General features: G+C 37.7%; 1 protein-coding gene across 3 annotated transcripts in view; it reads right to left on the reverse strand.

The window, feature by feature from the left end:
• BEAN1 (brain expressed associated with NEDD4 1) overlaps positions 1–19543 on the reverse strand; it is a 53480-nt gene that overhangs the window by 17204 nt on the left and 16733 nt on the right. For 2 of the 3 annotated variants that reach the window (XM_057396604.1, XM_057396607.1), the window contains one exon: positions 11898–11990. The exons of the other annotated variant lie outside the window; for it this stretch is intronic. In XM_057396604.1, the coding sequence (XP_057252587.1) occupies positions 11898–11990 (93 nt within the window). The remainder of the gene's footprint in view (positions 1–11897; positions 11991–19543) is intronic. 3 annotated transcript variants of the gene reach the window in all.

The following is a 19543-nucleotide window of genomic DNA, read 5'->3' on the forward strand; positions in this document are numbered from 1 at the left end:
TGTTATGAAGTGTAAAAGCCTCCAAAGTTTTGCGGGCGAGAGTGAATCAGAGGGGCATGCTTTCATTTGTGGAATGAGTTAGCATCCTGAGAAACTGATCTGAAGCAGAAGGGTGAAGAAACTCATTCTTAAGTGAGGCACTGGATTTTCATAAGACATGGCTTTTTATTAAGCAGAAGCTTGGGCAGTATGACCTTAACATCTAATAAATAGTCAAAATAGAAAACCATCTTAATGAGACTTAAAATTTATTCATTAAAAACCTGAAAGTAAATAAGCTTAATTTATTGCCCATTGGGCTCCTCATGTTTAAATAGTAACCCAAGGATGGTGCCACATCTGTGCTTCATCTGTGCTAGTATTTAAACTGGCTACCTACCTTACAGAGAGGTTAGGTTTGGTGCAGTGATTCATCCTACCTCTAGTTTGGCCTAATATTGTGTAAGGAAGGAGCTCTGTGGACAGGCAGACCTTGCCTTCAGTGTTCTGGGGGAGTAGGTACGTCCTGTGCTTCACCAGGTGGCTGCAGACTGAGATGAGCTCCACCTGGCTCTGTGCCTTTGTTCTGCCAAGCAGTTCTACACAGCAACATTACTACTCTTCCACCCCATTTTGATTTTTCAGTTGAAAGGCACTCATGGTATATGTGGCAAAAACTGTAACTGCTTTCCTCTGTTAACAAAAAACAACAAACCCTCAAGAGGTATTATCTAAGTTCAATAATAAATCACTTAAGGGAGAAAACGGAAACCCCAAGGGTATCCCAAACTATGAAAAGTCAGAATACCTCCAGTAATTTATTCCCAGGTCAAATAAGCTTTTGAGACAAGCTAAAGAGAGCATCAAAAGTTAAACAGTAAGGTTCCTCTAGAGAACCAACTGGTGATAAATGATTATATATGTGAATTAATTGCCCACAGATGTGTTTATGAGGGACTGTGCTGCTGATGGAGAGGAGGTAAATGTTAGAAGTTACGGGAAAAAGCATTTGGGATTACAGCAGATAGAATCCTTGCTTAAGCAAAAGGCTCTGTCTGTTTACTTGTGGACAAAAGTTTGTCATGCAGTAAAGGTAACTACATTTAGACCTAGGTCTTGAAAACAACTTGCAAACCCCACCCATTTTCCTAGCCTTAATCCGTAGTTTATTAAAACAACTCAAACAAACCAACAAACCACAATCAGACACCTCCCCCAGATTAAAAGAAATCTCCCACTAACTGCTCAAGATCAGACTATCTACTGAGTAAATCTGGAATTTTATTGATGCAAGAAATGATTAGAGATGGTGATGTATCAAGACTAGCTTTAAATGTGGCATGGGTTTATTTTTATAACTGGCTATATGGTAGTTGAACAGGTAAATAATTTGTTTCCTACAGAAACTAAGCTAACAGTATTTTGCTCTTTTGAGTGTTTTCTAAAGTGATTATATGCTTTTGGAAGTCCAAGTGCTTTTTGTATGGATAGATGTTAGCAGATAATTTTCAGCAATGTTTTCTCCACTCTCTTGCTTTGGGATATACCACTTAGCGTCTTGCAGTCACAATAAGCTTTAAAAAAAATGATGGCTTCTGGCCAATGTATATTATTATTGGTTCATGCTTGGCATTAAAAGCACTGACTAGAAATAGAAAGTAACTGAGGAATTAGCATGTAGTAGAGCTTTTGTTAATTTTTTAGAATCACTTAACTGTTGGTTGAGAATCTTTATGAGCAATTAAGATGGCCAGGGAATGTGCTGAGCTTTTACAAAGCATGTTATGCCAACAGAGAAAACTGGACTTTCTGAAAATTCAGCTGGTTCTGAAGCATTAAATCAAAAGGGTATGAAAACCCGTCCTACTTCATACTCTTAGCACAAACAGTTTATGGGCATGGGATATGTTTGAGGGGTAGATTCTGCTGATTTTGCGGATCAGCAACAGTGCCCCGTACTGTGTACTCCCAGTGGCTTTCCTCAGCCTTGTTTATTCAGGCTTTTGTAAATTCTGTCTTTTGAAAGATGCGAATATCGCAGCAGTGCCAGTTTGTTTAAATCACAGTCGCAGGGAACTGACACCTGAACTGAAAGCACTTGCGGATGCTTTACTGGTCATTTTGGCTGACTGGCAAAGGTAAAAGGGAAGAATTAACTTTGTTGCCATCGTGGTGAGCACACGAGCCTGTTTGGTTTCTTTTTTGTGTGTGCGTTTGTATTTTTGGTTTGGTTTTGTTTTTTTTTTTAGTTGTGTATGGAATCCAACCAGTATCTTAACACATTGACTAGTTCGGAGATGCCTGTGGTGTCACCCAGGGTGTGCACTAATATTTAGTTATATTTTACTTTATGGGAATTTAACAGATTAGCAGTGACTTCAGATAGCAGGTGCTCTCTTGTACTTGAGGTGGTATTTTTTAAGTTTCAAGACAGCTCATTTATCTAGCATGTTCTCAGGGCTTCCTTAACTGTTCCAAATATTGTTTATTTTATGTCTTGTTTCTCACCATAGTGACTCTTTCTCTTTTATGGTCTTATCTAATTGAACCCAGTCTCTAGTAAACACAAGATCTATTGCAATATTGCTCTTATTAGAAAGAATGAATAACTCCCATTAGCCTAGATCCTAAAACAATATGCAGTTGATAAACTTCTCTTACAGTGTTATTTTCAATTTGACATTGAGTCTAGTCCTATGGACTTTATACTGACTTACTACTGTGTGAATTGCTCAGGTGACTAACTAGTACAGAACGAAATAGAGGTGCCATGCTTGACCTTGGGCTCACCATTCTATGATTCTATGAGATACTATGTTGATACAAATTCTGTGGATTTCACTTTTTTTGGGGGGGGAGGGGGATGTTTACATTACTTTTGGCAAAAAAATGCCTTATAAATTTTTCTCTTCTTATCCAAATACACCTTCTTTTGATAAGCTGTACATTTCTGTATATAAAAATGTGATGTGTTTTCATTCAGAAGAATCTAGAAATGTATGTGAAGCCTATAAATATAACAGCAATAGCAGAGTGCTAATTTTTTTTTTTTAAGGCATTTTTTCCATGAAACAGGGAATGGTAAACAATAACACGAGTAAATATGAATACTTTATACCTAATCCTCTAAATATGAATTACACAGGATACAGAAACCATTGTTTCTCTCCAGTTATGGGAGTTGCGTAACCAGATATGGGACAAACAGAATGTGCTGGCTGTTACAGCAGTGAATACAGTGCAAGGGGCACATATGGCTGAGTGAACAGTTAATTTATGATGAGAGTGCTAGTGGGAAATTGCCTACACTGTCTATTCAATGTTAGACAATAAGTTATCAATCTGAAAAATCCCTTAAATATCATGTTATATTATTTTGCCCAGCGCTCCTGCATCTCAACAGACCAACTTGTGAAGTAGCTTCATGTAACTGAAGGAGGTGTAGTACAACTCAATTTCCTTGGCATATATTGTGCTCTCTCCTTCTCATTAACCTGTCTTTGAAGGGGACCCTTTCTACCCTTTCGAACTTGGCAGTAAGTAATGTTGAGGTTTCAGCTGGGTCAGATCCTGTCAGAGGGAAATGTCTTGGTGTGCAGCTGTGTTATGGAAGCTTGGTACATCCAAGTTACAGCCCTTCATTAGGAGCACCTTCTCTCTTACTGAAAAGCAGTCTCGTACCTGCTTGTATCTCAGATGATACAGAAGTGAAGCACTACATATAAATGCGTATCACTTCACTTCTCTCCATACTGACATAGTCCTGGTTTTGGGTTTTTTGTTTGTTTTGTTCTTGCTGTTTGTTTTTGCTTTTTATGGTTTTTTTTTTGTCCTCTGAAGGCACATCAGAATTAGTGAAGCCTGAACAGTCTCTCTAATTGTTTTTTTTTTTTTTTTTGGGTTCCCTTTAAAAATCAGAGATAATTTTAAGGCTGTATCTTAGCAAGATAACCAAATCTCTTCCCCTGGTTTCTTTATCTTAATAAAGATGATAATTCATAATATCACTGGAGAGGATGAGACATGGAGTGGCTTTGCTTCCTGGGCTGAAATGTGCCCGAACAGCTTATGAAGAAGTGCTGATGTCTTGTAGTGGAAGGATTTTGTGTGCACAGTTGTACACCAGTACATCCCTGCCAGCCTCAGTTAAGCCTTGGCTGAGGACAGAATGAGGTTAGTGATTTCTTGCTGAACTAGAGTTGACACACACTGACAGAACAATGTTGTAGTACATGCACACCCTGTGTCAGTACAAGTTGTTTAGTTTGATGATCTAGCACCTCCTGTTGCTTTAAAATATGGTATGTTAACCAAAATGAATAGGAGGATGGTCTGTATAGGATAGTGCATTGAATGCCTTGATTTTTAAATAATCACAGCCAAGTGTCTCAAATACTAAGGCAATTTAAAGTATGTTTCTGATATCCTTATTTTATTTGATGGTGGGGAATATGTATTGGAATATGTGGTCTCTTTATCAAGGGGAAGAAATTGACAGATGGCAAGGAGTTGAGAGGTCCCAGTGAGGCACACTGGGATAGATAAGCTATATTAGTGGAATTGATTAAGATTTTGTTGATCCTGCCTTTATGAACAGTTCCTGTTCAAAGATGATTTAGTCTGCCCAAGAGTGACCAATTGGATTCTGCACTTACTGCTGTACTGTGAAATAAGCCTCTGGCTGCAGCTGCTATCAAGCTGCTATCGCACTGCTCATTTCTGTAGCTCCCAGGCACGAGTTCACAAAATGAATAAGCTAGGTGCATCACAGAAACAAGCTAAAAAAGGTTTTTGGATCATATGCCCTGCTTTTGTACAGAGCATCACTGTAGCAAGGGAGAAGGGGATATTATTCAAGTCATTGAATGTAAAGGCCCCGTACGAGCCGAATCTTTAAAAAATCCCCACAAAAACAAACAACAGAAAACCCAAACCCTCTGCTGTGTTCCCAGCTATTTCATCTGGATCCTGAGGAAGGTTGTAACCCCTCACACTAGATAAATGCCAGGATATCATCTGCTTATGGGGCTTACCTTGGTTATCCCAAGTATCCCCCAGGAGTGGCTTTAGACTGAAATCTGTCCTGTATTTGATTTACACTTACACTTTATTCAACTCTTAATTTATGCAAGCAACCTGCCAGTTTTAAATGGAATTGCAATTTAATAGGTTTTGATTTTATTTTTAACCTCTCCAATCCCTAGGTGTAGTGAAAGTATTAAAAAAAATCAGTAATTCCAGAAAAGGAAGAGCTGATGAGGAACATAAAAGGCACAGCTCAGCTTTGTCAGCCATGGTATTGAAATTTCCATGGTACTTTAAGTTTCTCTGCATCTCACACTGCCTCTTTGATATTTTTTGCTGCATGTTCTAATCATAATTAAAACTTTTCACTAATTAACAGTAAAAAATCAAAACCTTATTCAGACATGAGACTGTGTGATCCAGACATTTCAGTTTTATCTGATGCACTCAGTTTAAAGTGAATCTGGAGTATACTTACAGATACAAAGGCTGCCCATGACCTTGAGAAGCTCATCCAAGGCAGAAAGGGTGGCCTTTCCTCTGAGATATCTAACTCTACCTTTTTATCATGTCTGCTGGCTATCAGATAATGACTTTTCTCTTCTTGCATTGACATCCTTATTATAGAGCCAGAATGAGTAAGATTGGATCACCAGCAGCCTGTGAATTGAGAGTGTCAGAAGCAAAGAGAATGTGCCTGCATAGGGGCTCAGAAAATAAATCTTTTCAGAATCTGTGGCTTTAGGGTATTATGTTGATGTCACAGCAGCATGTATAGGTGCTGTTTCAAATTAACAGGAAAAATCTTCCCATTTTCAGATCCTTGGTCTATTTTATCAACATGATAAATACCACTGCAGTGAAACAAATCACTCTAAAAGTATAACAGCCCACTTTGTGATGGACAATACATTTCCTCCCCTATTTTCTCATATACAAACAACATTGAACTAATACAATTTTATAAGCGGGACCTGAACCTATTACTTCTTTCAGAAACTCTGTATTAGGACTTGGAAATAAGTATCATGAGAATCCTATTTTACCCATTAAAGTGAAGTTACCTTCATAAGCTGAGATCCACAGATCCACCTTGGTAGTGACTGACTGGGGCAAAACCAGGGTTTTTTTTGTTTTGTTTTTTTTTCTAAAAAAAAAAACCCTCTGGTATTTTGGCACATAAACTTCTCACATAGAATTTGGGGGGCAAAAATTAGCAATATAATATTTTATCTTTTTATTCTGAGGGGGGAAGGTTTGAATAAAATGTAATTGGCAAATAATTCTGCATTTTAGAATGTCTTTTCCGTAGGAGGTTGAGCTCTGTCTGCACTGTATATAATGTGACCTAAAGAGGTAGCTATAGGGCAGATGACAGCTCATGGAAGATACAGCTCTGGCAGGAAACCTAATCTCTGCTGGGGGAGGGAGCTCAGGGATGGGAGTCACAAGGGATGAAAAAAAGCTGATTTTTTTCCACAGAAAAGTTCCATTCTTTACAAACTTTACTTTACACCTCCACAGAAAAAGGGAAGGCAGAGATGAAATTCTTGCTAGTGCTAATAGTAACAACTGGTGAGCAGCTGACTTCTGTTCTCTTGCTTACTATATGTATTTAGGAATCTGTATATCAGCTATCCACTTCTGATTACTATTAAATTGGCTCAAATTTCTGATCATTTTTAAATTATAAAGTTTTGTATTTTCCTTGTGTTACATTGAACTACTTGATTGGCTCTATTAACCAGCATGTTTCAGCAATTGTTAACCTGCTCATCTTGTTTGAAAATCTGGAAAATAGCTAATAAAGATAGCTGCAATAAAATTCTGAGACTGAACTAGCAACTCAGGAATCATATCCCCCTTACAGGTACCTCAAACACTCCTTCTAGAGTGTTTGTGGCTATGTGGTGCTCCTCAGTTAGGACTTTTCTATCGAAATAATTCTATTTCTTTTTCCAACCTCATCTCCAGTCTTCAGTAGTAGTAATCTACTAAAAAAAGAATATGTAGAGTAATGATTGACACTTACTGCTTAGAAAATAATGACAACTAAAATACTGATCTAGCTAGTTATGTAAGGAACTGTGTGCCAAGACAGAAACCTGTTAAATGCTGGAATTCAAAGACCTTTCTTTAAGGGGTGAGATCATATATGGTATTTCACAGTCTGTCTTTCCAGGTGATGTAATTTAAAAAAAATAATTAAAACAGTTTTGCAGTGTTGTTATGCACTTCCATATGAATTATGGTGTTGATATTACGGGCTATACAAAGTCTATAGTATGACTTAGGTTATCATTTCTGTCTGTAAAAGCTACAGCAGTATCTGCCTGCATAAATCAAGGAGTTTTCTTATACCATTAAGAAGCGATTTCGTTCCCTCATATTTTGTCTGAATAGGACTAGGACTTCTGCTTAGACAGTTGCAGGAATGTCAATAATAGCAAACCAGATATTGATTCCTGGGATGATTTCGGTTGCCTAGTCTTTTTGTTGCTAAAGGAACCACTAGAATTCAAGGACACTGAAGGATCTGTAGAAAAAACACGGGGAAAAAATCCCTTTCTTTAAAATCCCTATTGCTTGTTATAAAAGACCTGTTTGGTAAGAGGATTGGTATACTGGAGTACAGGACTTGCCATATAGCCAAACACTATTCCATGTATCTGCTGGGCTGCTTCCTACATGCCATGTATTCTGCACTCTCCCCTATTTATCTTTGGCCAGCAGAGCTCAACTGGGTTTAAAAAAAAGTATTTAAGACATTCAGCTGCCTTCCATATACAGCTTATTTTCTAGGTTCCATGTAGTTCCTTATAAATAATTTTATGTTGGTTTGAGATGGCAGAGGAAGACCTTCAAAAATAAACCAACCACCTACCCCCCCAAGCCAAGTAGTAGTCTCTAGGAAAGTACATTTATTCACCTTTCTATATCAACTGCAGTGTGTATATGTGTGTATTTTAAATATAAAAATGTAATTTCCAATTCAAGGCTAATTTGGCAGAGGGCAAACATCAATAGCTGCTAGAGATTAGGTGCTACACCTTCCTGCCTGCTGGGAAGTTGGGAGAGGTCCTGGGTTGCTCCTCAAACAGAAGACATGCTAAGAAAGACTCTCATTTGCAGATGTCCTCAGAAACATCTGTGTGTGCTGCATCACCTTCCCAGCAATCAGGAGTCTAGGCTGTGGGTAGTCCTCCCTGTTCTTAAAACTAAGTTATTTGTTAAAATGTGGTCTTTTGCACGAAAGGGACCAGAAAATAAGTGTGCCCTGCAGGGGTGGTTCTAATAAAGCTATGTAAATGAAAGCCCTTTTAGAGATACTGCCTGGAATAACATGAAGAGGGAAATTCCATCCAGCTTTCACCTGTGTGTTCATGTCTTTTTTTTTTTTTTATCTTTAATGTTAAAGGTCACTAACTGTTGTTCTTGCAGTTTATCAGAATTGTGATTTCATCTCTGGGCCAATTTGTTATTTTGGGTGAGGCAGAATGACCTTCCTTTGACTATTAACCCACCACTGCATCAGAAATTGACCTTTGATTGTTTCCTGAGCCCTGCTGTTAACTCCTAACATGCCTGTATACAAACCATCCTACCTCCCTTACTTCCATTAATATTCCTATTGGAAATGTGTCTGTTAAATTATTCCTGTTTATCCACTGGAAGGCAAAAAAAAAAAAAAAAGGAATCTTTGAAAAATCTATGGGATTCTTGGTGGAGAAACTGTTATCTTGGCTGGTGTAAAATCGTCTTCCATCCCCTTTCCAGTGCATGGGCAAATACATGCAGAAGGATACAAACAACTTTATAACAGAAAAGGAAGTTATTTCTGTCCCTGATCATGCATGACTGCAAAGGGATTTTCATTTACATACCTACTAACAGCAAAGACTTTTACAAGTGTCAGTTAACAAAAAAGAATCACACCCCTCACTCACTCCCCCCCAAAAAGGCAATACCTCCCCCCACCCAGTCCCCAAAAGGAACCCCTTATTCAGTTTTCTCTTACCTGCTTTAATTATTCATTTTAACTATGTGCTGACACATGTCTTGTGTTCTTAGGCTTCTTCTCATTGTTAGGCCAAGAGGATTCACATCGTGTGACCAGTTTAGGTGACTCAACTCAACCTAGCTAAACGTACTTCTTCTCTACCAAAAAGGTATACATTACATTATATATGCAATATATAGGAGCTCACAATGTCCTTCAGTGTGAGGGCGATGTAAAGAGTTCACATTAGAAGAATTTATCACCATCCCAAAACAGATTGCTAAATATGTGCCAGATATGTGAACTGTATGCACCTGCTCTTATGTGGAGGAACATTTGCATAACAACTGTATACAATGCAACTTCAATTCTGGCATCTTCAATTTCTTGTGCATGAACAACCAGATTAAAAAGCAGTCAAAGATTAAGAGCAAATTTAAATATTATATTGTTTACGTTAGTAGACAATGATTTTCTTTTTAAAGAAATCGACAGCATGAAAACAGCTCCTATTTTATACAACACAGTAAAATTACAATGTGTGAGCTGGAGAAAAGTGAATGCTATTCTGAAGAAGTCTTATTCATGAAAGTGATGTAGCACTGAAAGTAATAAAAGGGGGAAAATGGTGCTCCAGGGTTACTAAAGAAATATCAAATCCTAGCAAGACACAATAGGGTGTGTGTCATCTGTACTGGACACTATCTTCATAATGACCTTGCAATTAAGGATTTGAGAGAAATCCCTGCCAACAGCAGTAGAGTCCCAGAGCTTTGAACAGCTTTAAAAACCTGGTCCTTTTTCTTGTGAACAAAAAGAACCTTGAGAGGTATCTTTTTAAGGGGCCCTAATCAAGAGTGGTGGGGTTGTTTTGATACTGTACTACAATGACAGGTCATTCATGACTTGGAGCAGGAAGAGGTAAATTGGTACAGGAAGGTGAACGAATGTGATTTGAAGTTAAGTGTTATTTTTTTGGTTTGGTGGTTTGTGAGAGTCTTTCTCTGGTTGGTTTGTGTGTGATTTTTGTTAGTGTTTTCTGTTGTTTGGGTGTTTATCATGTCTCCTCACCCCCTCAGTGAAGGTACGAATACTGTCCAAAAATAAAATCCCACCTCCTATATAGCTTCTGCATTGGAGAAATGTGCTAGAAATGTTAAGTATGGTAACCACTGTGTTTTATGGAGCTACACCTAAAGTTTTATCATACTCAGCCTGTGCATGTTGTAGTATTACAATTAGTTCTAAAGACTGTACTGAGTATCACATAGTGCAAGGACTTTCACTTTAGATCCTCTGGTCTCCCTTGTGCTAACAGCATATGATACAAGAATTATCATGCTGTTTGGATTATTAAATTGATGTGTTGCTTGTCAATAGTATCTTGTTAAATCCTTCTGGGGATGAGATCAGTTTTCTAATGAGCAGCTGCTGCATAGTTTCCTGAAATACCAGATTTTAGGGTTGGGTCAGGGAAGACAGGGTTGATGATAAAAACAGAAAACAGATGGCCTCAGCAATATACCTGAGCCTGCAAGCACTGCTTGTGAAGGTATGGGCAACATCACTGATGCAGGAAGTGCCTAGGCTCTTCAGTGAGCTTTTTGGTTGTACAGTCACTGCTCCTGTTCATCTCCTGTGTTACTTGGAGATAAACCCTCTGTGACAAAAGATTAGAGATAGCCTAAATAATGTTTATGTTTGTTCCTCATGTTGCCCTTTATCAATGTTTAGTTACCCGAAAACTGCTAAGAGAAACGTATATGTATCAACCATAGAAAATTACTGTGACTGAGATAAAAAGTGATGAACAATTTTTAATACATTAATTTACAATATTTGTCAAGATGATTATGGACTGTATGAATTATGTGCCTATTTCCTCTGATTAATTTAGCATAAGATTTTTTTTGCTCTCTCACTGACTAGGAGGTAGTATCACTGATGAAGTACAGGGTATCCTGTAATTTCTTTTGCACTGCTTCTCCTCTATCCGAACAAGTCTTCAGTTCATGAATCATTATAGGAGGAATCAATACAGTGTCCAGTCAAATTATCTTGTGCACTGGCTCAGTTATCTGCTTATCTCTCAATTGTTCCCAAACATAAAATTACAAAGAAGCAGACACTTCACCAAGGTAGAATTCCAAAGGAGCAGGATGCCCGTAAGATATGCTGGGGGAATGCTGTCTTTTCAAAGCTGCATTCATACCACTTTTACATGTGCAGTGTTCATGTACATGCATAGCGACCATGAGAGAAGATCAGATGAATTGTTCATCCATGCAAGCATCTTTAAGTCAGGAGTATGACTTACAATCTTTATTTGTAAGCTTATCAAATTAGATTTGAAATGACTTTTTTTATGGTTGTATCTTTTAATTAAATTTTTATTTTTCTCCACTGAAATTCTGGCAAATTGTTTTGATCTTGGTAATATTTTTTTTTTCTGTAAGCTCTAAAAGCAATTTTAAGCAGAGAAATACGACTTAAAGGTTTTGCCTCATCCTGAAGTAACAACTTTTAATTCTAATTAATATGTTCCTGTAAAGAAACATATTTCTTTACTTAATATATAATTTTATATATATTAAGTATATCTATTAATATATATTAGTATATATATTAATATACTTAGTTTTCATTATTAGTATTGAATTACAAGAATGAGTGTGGGAGAAAGGTTCTTGAAATTTGGAATAACATGTAGTTGATCTGTCACACTTGCTTTAGGTGTCGCTTCTTCAGTGTGACAATAGCTTCCTGAGTGGAAGGAGGAAATCATGGAGGAGATATTAAGGAAATCCTCATCTGCAGGAATGGGATCTTTATTTTCAAAGACTATTTGTACCAGTTGTTTCATTAAGCTTTGTCCAAATAAAAATACACTTACTTGTCCCAGTAGTTAACATTGAAGAGCCAGTGAAAACACTAATACCTCTTCCATCTGCTACAGTACCTCTTCTCTGCTCCTCGCACAGAACAGCTTAGTTAAAGTGGACAGGAGAAAGATGCAAGAAGGTCAGTTACCAGGCTGTTCAGTTAGGTTGAAGAGTGGGTTAAAAGGATTAGTTGTGTTATCACAAAAAGCAGGCCTGGCTGCAGTGGGCAATTTGGGGCTCAGAGGCTTGGGGAGAGAAGAGTAGGTTGTAGACATGGGTCCCATCAGCATGCATGCAATGTTTGTATGGAACCTCTTTCTATGGTAGGGATGTGGTGACATTTGTGATCGATGTCTTTGAATTAATGGAATATTTCATTAGTCTTACTCTATAGACACCGTCCTTTGGATTCTTACTCAAGATAATTTAATATGAATACATCAAACCCGTAAAACCTGTGTCTGCCTCCTACAAATGTGTATATACATATATTATCACAAATAGTTGCTGTGCTATGATCCGCAATCAAGATTAATATGAAGTTGGTTTGCCTGATGTCAGCCTTCATCTTACCTTTCACTTATCATCCTTTAATAAAAAGCTTTTCTCACCCCTGTTGGCATTGTCTGCTGATAAAATTAGGCTTTTTTCTGCAGCTTAGCAGACTGAAGCAAGGTTTTCATGTTTCCATGAAGTGGTACGAAGGATACTGACTTTAAGGCATGTTATACTTCCATTTGGTGAATGCCAGTTTGCCTGTCCTTCATAACTGCAGAAGCAGGTGTCTAACCTATCTCTTCTCTTCTCTTCTGACTTGGATGAAACAAGTGCTAAAGGGCTGAGAGCAGAACTATCACCATACAACTCTGATGCTGTAGGTGCCCCATTCTTCTAAGTAAAGTGTGGCAGGGAGTTCTGGTTCCAATATAATGGGTCACATGGCTTTTCTTAGCTTGTGGAAGGAAAATCTGTGCACTTATTTTTCATTGTGTTAGCTCCCTCTTAGCATAAAATAGTGTCCTACACAACAGGGAAATGTGGTGCTTGCTAGACTTGTCAGTGCAATGGGCAGCTATATGACCAGAAATCTACCACCATTATAACCAACATACTTTCTTCTGTCCTGCTAGAAGAGATGATGTGTCAGGAACTTGGTATCCAAAGTTCCCCTTTTCAAAGGGAAGGCATGGCATTAGTGCCAAAGAATAGTGTGTTACCCAACACCACATCATTAGGATGTTAGCATCTCTCAGGACACAAGTCCATTTCTCAAGCACCAAACAATAAACAAATTCTGCACAATTTAATACATCAAGACTGTAAACCCTACCCTCCCCCCCTTTTTTTTTTGGCTTGTTCAGTCATCCTTTGTACAAGGATGATACAGTTTTGTCAGAACAACTCTACTGTGTGCCTGTGTGTCTACTGAAAGGGCCAGCAGTGTTCAAATTGCATTGCAGTTCTCTCAGGACAGATGGTGGCACTGAGGCTGTGAACTGACATACCAATGCATTTGAGTAGAATGGGGCTTTAACTGAATGAATCACATATGTCAATAACCAAAAGGGTAACTAATACCTTAACTCTGCTCTTCCTTGATGATTTAAATTAAACCCAACCAACATTGTCTGCAGCACATCACATATGTCTTACGTTCTATGTTAAGTTACATTCTAATTTTCCTGCTCTTTCTGTGCCCTGTAGAAGATGATTTATGAGCACACTTACCTTAGGTGGAGCAATTACTTCTAATGAATAATACATAGGTTATGTGAAGACAGAAAATAGGAAAAAAAGAGTCTTTCTATGGAAATAGGTTTGGTCTGGTTTTGTTGTTTGTTTTGTGGTTTTTGTTTTTTTTTTTTTTTAGTTTTTATTTTTATGGCTGTTGGTTTTATTTCATCTTTGGTCTATGTTTTTAAAAAGTGGGAAATATAAGTAACATTCCCATACTATCTCTGTGTATTTTGGTTTTATCCTGAGGATCTTTCCTTTCTCCAGACAACAGAAATGAAGATGTTGTATTGTACCTAAATTGTTCATACATTCTTATCACCAGGTGAATTTCTTGTCCTTCTTGTTAACTCATGTTGCAGAGAATATTTCCAGAATGGGGTTTCTATAGTACTTTACAGGCAAATGCTGTCTACTATCTCCAGTGTAGTACTCAGGGCAAGAAAGTGTTTGGAGCCCCAACAAAAGCTTGTGGACTGTCCTCATTGCATCTTACTGAAGTGAATCTCTTGTATTTTTGTTAAGTGACCTTTTTGTTTCTGTACCAGCTATATACTTCTACGTGTTTCTGTTGTACTGTATAATATACTGTATTCTTAGTTACTGAGAATCAGGATTCCTGCAGCAAAGTACGTGTGAAAAACAGCTGGCTGACAAGCACAGGGATACACACTTTATTATCTTCGTATTAAACTAGTTTCAAGAAAGAGAAATGTATCTCTGCACTGTTGACACTGAGCCAACAGTTTCAGTCTGAGAGGAGGAGAAAATGCAATGATATTTGTAATTCTCTCTGAAATGCAAATAAGTTCTGTGTCTCTCTTCTGGAGATTACTTCCCTGAGTCAGTGGAGTTCATTTACATTTTGGTGACATCTGCAAGAATTTTGCCAGCACAGTTTATTACTGCAAACATTGTGTCAGTTCTGACATTGCTCTTTCCTGGGAGAATCCCCAAAACGGCTGTTTCTGTTCTTAGTGGCAGACTTGCAGCTTCACTAGCAGAGGCACACAGAAAGCAATGCCAATCCTAACCATTACTGTCCCTCATCTGGTTGAGCACCATTCCCTGGGTTAAGCCACCGCAACTTTTCATGGCCATGGTGTGAAGCACATTGTGTAAATACAACCCTACAGCCCTTTCCCACAGCAGCTTTATTATGGAAGCAGGACTGGCACACTGGCCTTGCCCCTAGAGCAGACACAGGACTGGTCCCCAGGCCTTGTTTCTAAAGCAGATGCGCAACCAACCAACCGCATTGACAGAACTCGGGAGGGCCACACTACTGCAGTGTGGCTCACCTACACACACCAGGCAGATCTAGCTCCCAGGCACGTAATTCAACTTTATCCTGCTTTCCTGGGGCCAGATAACTGAATCCATGGAAAACAAATGCTATTCCTGTAATTCCGCTGGAGGTTGTTATAAACGGATGCTTAATTCCCAGCAAAGAGTCTTTTTCTCCCCATGTAAGTGTTATGGCAAGTGCAGCAATAAAAAGGATTTACTAGTGCTTTAGGTCAGAAGCATCATCTAAGTTAGATCCTGAACTCTTTAGTCTTCATTTCACATATCATTAGTTTGCACATTTCTTTGGCTTTCCCACGCAGAAGGATTGAGGGAATTATTTCTACTTCTCTCCTCAGAGAGGGTGTCATCAGGGTTTCATTCATTTATAAACTTTATTTACTGTTTCTGTGAATTACTGTTGTTTATGAGAGTCTCCGATGATGCTTAGTAAGACAGATCAGAACAATACTTTGTTGTCTACCATTAGATATTTTTAATATTTTTTTCCTTACCCTGCCCATATATTTATATAAAATATGCATTTATTTGACACTTTTCTCTTTGGAATGAAGCCCGGCAGCTATAAACACTTCTCTTGCAATGTAATGATCTGAACAAGCCTCTTCTCTTAGCCACTCAGTTGAAATCAACAAGTTTATTTCAGTCATGACTTAAGGCACATTTGAATTTAGGATTTCGAGGAGGCTTTATGCCCCCTAGTCCTGATAACTGTTCTCTATTTACTCTGTGTTTTTCAAGTTATTCTCAATTCTACTGCATAAAGTGTTTTCCACTAACTCATGTTCTGTAAAGCTAATGTGCCAAAAAGCTGGATTCTGCTACTTATTCATAAAGAGACTGTGGACAGAGATATTAGGTCTCAATTCAGAAAAGTGCTTATGTGCACAGTTTATGCACTGTAAATGCATTCTTGATTTTACTCATACAAAATTTTCCAATTCAGCAAGCACGGAGATGCATGTTCAAAAACTGTGTTTATTTTACTGATTTACATTGTGGGAACACTATTTGCCCAACTGATGGGATCTTCTTCTTCTCTTGCTGTTCTGAAAGTTTGTATTGTAGAAGTGTTATAATAAAGATTACTGAAATTCATGGACTTCATATCATAAATGAAGGAAAAGGGTTATCAATATAACTCTTTAACTGTATTTCAAAATATAACAACAATACTGACCATTTCACCCTGTGAAACTGAACTAGTCATTCTTTATACCCTGTCAAATAGGTTAGTGTTACCTCTACCTTGAGAATAGCTGTATTTAGGAGAACTGAGCATTTTCTAAGTTCATGGGGTAGGGGTGTGTGTGTGTGTCTTGTCGTCAGAATGACTGCCCTGTTTCAGGAAGAACTAGCACTCGCATCTTTGCTTGATAATACCTGATCATATTCCTTTCTTAAGGTGACTGATTCCCATTAGCCATTACTAATGTCTCTAGCTGGGAGACAAAGGGTGCCAGGGCCATACAGGCTTGCCTTTTGTATTTACAGTATGCCAGAATTCCATGCTTAGTTATTTTCTAAACCTACTATTCTTTTAAACTATGTGCTTATGAAAAGACAAGTTGTCAAATTAAAGATGCGTAATACAGATAAAAGTTCTGCTCTACTTAACAACTACTTGATGGCTACTTCAATTATGTCTGTTGTTTGTTTCTCCTTACAAAAGTTGGTAGCATGCAAGTAGGATTTTTGTATTAGGATTAACAAACACTGACCATCAGCTGGCAGTACATTATGCATCAAATAAAACTTAATGTCAGCAAACATAAGAGAAAAATACCCTGAATAAACATAACAGCAAGTTATGTTGGAAGAAGTAGTCTTCCAAATTAATCTTTAGAAAGAATAAAGGTAGTAAAGGAAGAGGATATTGGTGTCATTACTTTTGATAATCCAGACTAAGCTCTGAACATATTTATGAACAAGTCCAGCAACAGCATTCTTGTTTGTAATAGGCTGCATATTGTAAGAGGAAAAGAGTAGGTAGTAATTTTCACAACAACTGAACTTCTCCTAATAAAATAGAAATAAATTTCATAAATACCCCAAAGAACTGAAATCTAACTGGGGGCCAAAGCTGCTTCTTGTGACTAAGCAAGCAAAGACTCTCTCTACTCAGAGAGTCTATATACCTTCCCTGAAACCGCAAGGACTAGGAGAAGCCTTGATACAAATTTGCAACAAGATTATGAAATGACAAATCCCCTTTCTTCAGTTGGAATAACTTTAAAACAACGTCTAATGAACTTAATTTTGAATGAATGGGAAAAAAAGAATGCATTCATTAGGTTAAATTTAGTATTTTCAGTGACTGTTGTCACTCTCTAATCTCAAGCACTGTTATGTTCATGTAATAGCTGTTTAAAATAACAGTACTATGCCTCCCTTGTAATCTGTTTTTCTGACAGGAAGCATCCAGTATCAGAGCCTGGATAGTATTCTAACATACTTTCCTCAACAGTCTCATGACAAGATTATGTTAACCAACCTGGCTGACTCTAGGCAGGATTCGCTAGAGAGAACTTCCATTAGGCAGGATTTGGTATTTTATATTTTTTAATGTGATTTTATATAAAGAAAGTGCATAGAGAGTGATGGAGATTATTAATTCAAATGGCCTGTGGTACTTAATAGAAAGGCAATCTGTGTAGATGCAGCTTTTGGACCAAACATAAACCTGGCTCTGGTTAATATGAGCCTTGACTACAGTCTTCGCGACAAGAGTTATTTTAAGGTTTTGTGCAGTGTTTAATTACTTTAATAATAAACAGAGAAGTATCAAGTGACATAAAAGACACCTATTTGTTTGGTACAAAAGACTCCAGTCATGTAACCCTTGAAGCAATGATTGGACAGGTTCTGACCCTCTAGCTTCAGTGGGGCAAATTCTTTGGTTCCAATTAAAATGTAGGTTTAAATATGAAGCAGAATTTTAGTCTTTAATACTAATTTCTCACGATTTCAGGAAAGTGTCTAGATAGATAATACAGCCATTAAAAAAAAAAAAAAAGCAAAAAAAGCTCATAGGTAAGTTGAGACACTGAAAGATAACTAAAATCTTTGTGTACTTGTCAGCTTCTGTGCTAGAAGACTGGAAAGAGAGGAGGTGAAGGCAAGTAGATCTGAAGTGCTACAGGCCAACACTATTTTTCTGAGTGTATGTTCTGAGAAATGATGTATGGTTAACCCTTGAGCAAAGATTATACATTTGATTTTTTCTTGCAGCAAGGGAAATACTAGCTTGTTTTCTCAACTGGAACCAATCCATGCATTGCTTCTCAGGACAGATTCCCTTGAGTACATGCAATACAATACTTTTGTTAGGACTTAGCACTGGTTCTATTTCTGATTCAAAAGGATTTAACAGCAAAAAAATCACCTTCATTCAATTTAAGAAAAGAGAGCACAAGAAAGAGAAAGGGGGAGGAAGAGCGAGAAAGACAAAAATGCATTTTTTTCACATGATGATTCTGGTTAACCAATACAATAAGGAACAGGCAAATATATGCATACTGAAAAACACTTCAAATTGTTCGTGTTCTTTCCCATTAGGCTGAATTTCATGGTAGCTGCACATTAAATGAAATACTTTTATGTCAGTGTTTTGCTTCTTAAATGCAAAAATTAAGCTAAGGAAGTAACTACTTTAAGTCTAAGTAACTATTATAAGCCAAGATAACTATGGAGGGTAAAACACTCCATCAGTAGATACTGTGGATGTTGATTTAGGGGATCCAAGATTTTCCTGATTCCCTTCACTTCCCTGAAAATTGACTTTATTGTGGCTAGCTGCAAAGTTTTTCCCATACATGCATAAAAATTACTGTAGTGTGTCTTCCCTTTAGAATCACCATTCTGTGTGTAAGCCCTCTGGAATCCTTCTCACCATCTTAAATAGGAAACATTGAATGTCTCTGCCATTTGCTCATAAGTGGACAGGTAATAATGTCAAGAGTTCCAGTGTGAGTGGAGTTCCCACAATAGTGGTGGATATCCTCAAAATATCACGGCCTCATTCTTGTCTTACAACAGTGGGCCACCAGAGATTTCAGTGAGCTACATGATTGTAAAACTGGTGTAATACTGTTGAGAAAGAGCTCTCACTTTTGGTTTCCTGCTTCCTAGGTATTTATTTCTAAATCCTTTTCTTATCAACTCTTTTTCTTTGCCCTTTCCACTTCTGAGATCCTGCTAACCTGCATAGCTGATACCAAGAAATGTCTTTATTCTAAATAAGTACTGATACCACACGGCAGTGGTTACCAGTACAGAGAGCTCCCACTGTAGACACAATTGTGTTTGATTTTATGAATGCTGGAACAAAAGGTTCTCATTTTATTCCCTCCCAATGCCTAAGTATGTGAATCTTAAATATTAGGTTACGTATTAATGACACAGGGGCAGGAGGTGATTTTTAAAGTAATTTCCCTTTTACTCTATCATTAGTCTGCTTCCGTGGTTGATGTACGGTCAGTGTTTTAAGAAGCAGATCTTGTGTATTCCACTTAGCTGCTGACAATAGTGAATGCATGGGCATAGTGAGCACGTGTAACAGACTGAGGAACTTGGCTGTTTATTTCTGTTTAAATAATAAAAGGCTTTCTCAGAC

This window comes from Pezoporus wallicus, unplaced genomic scaffold (genome assembly GCF_028554395.1).
Source record: "Pezoporus wallicus isolate ANWC-B61680 ecotype Strahan unplaced genomic scaffold, APGP_CSIRO_Pwel_v1 contig_3820, whole genome shotgun sequence".
Taxonomy (NCBI): domain Eukaryota; kingdom Metazoa; phylum Chordata; class Aves; order Psittaciformes; family Psittacidae; genus Pezoporus; species Pezoporus wallicus.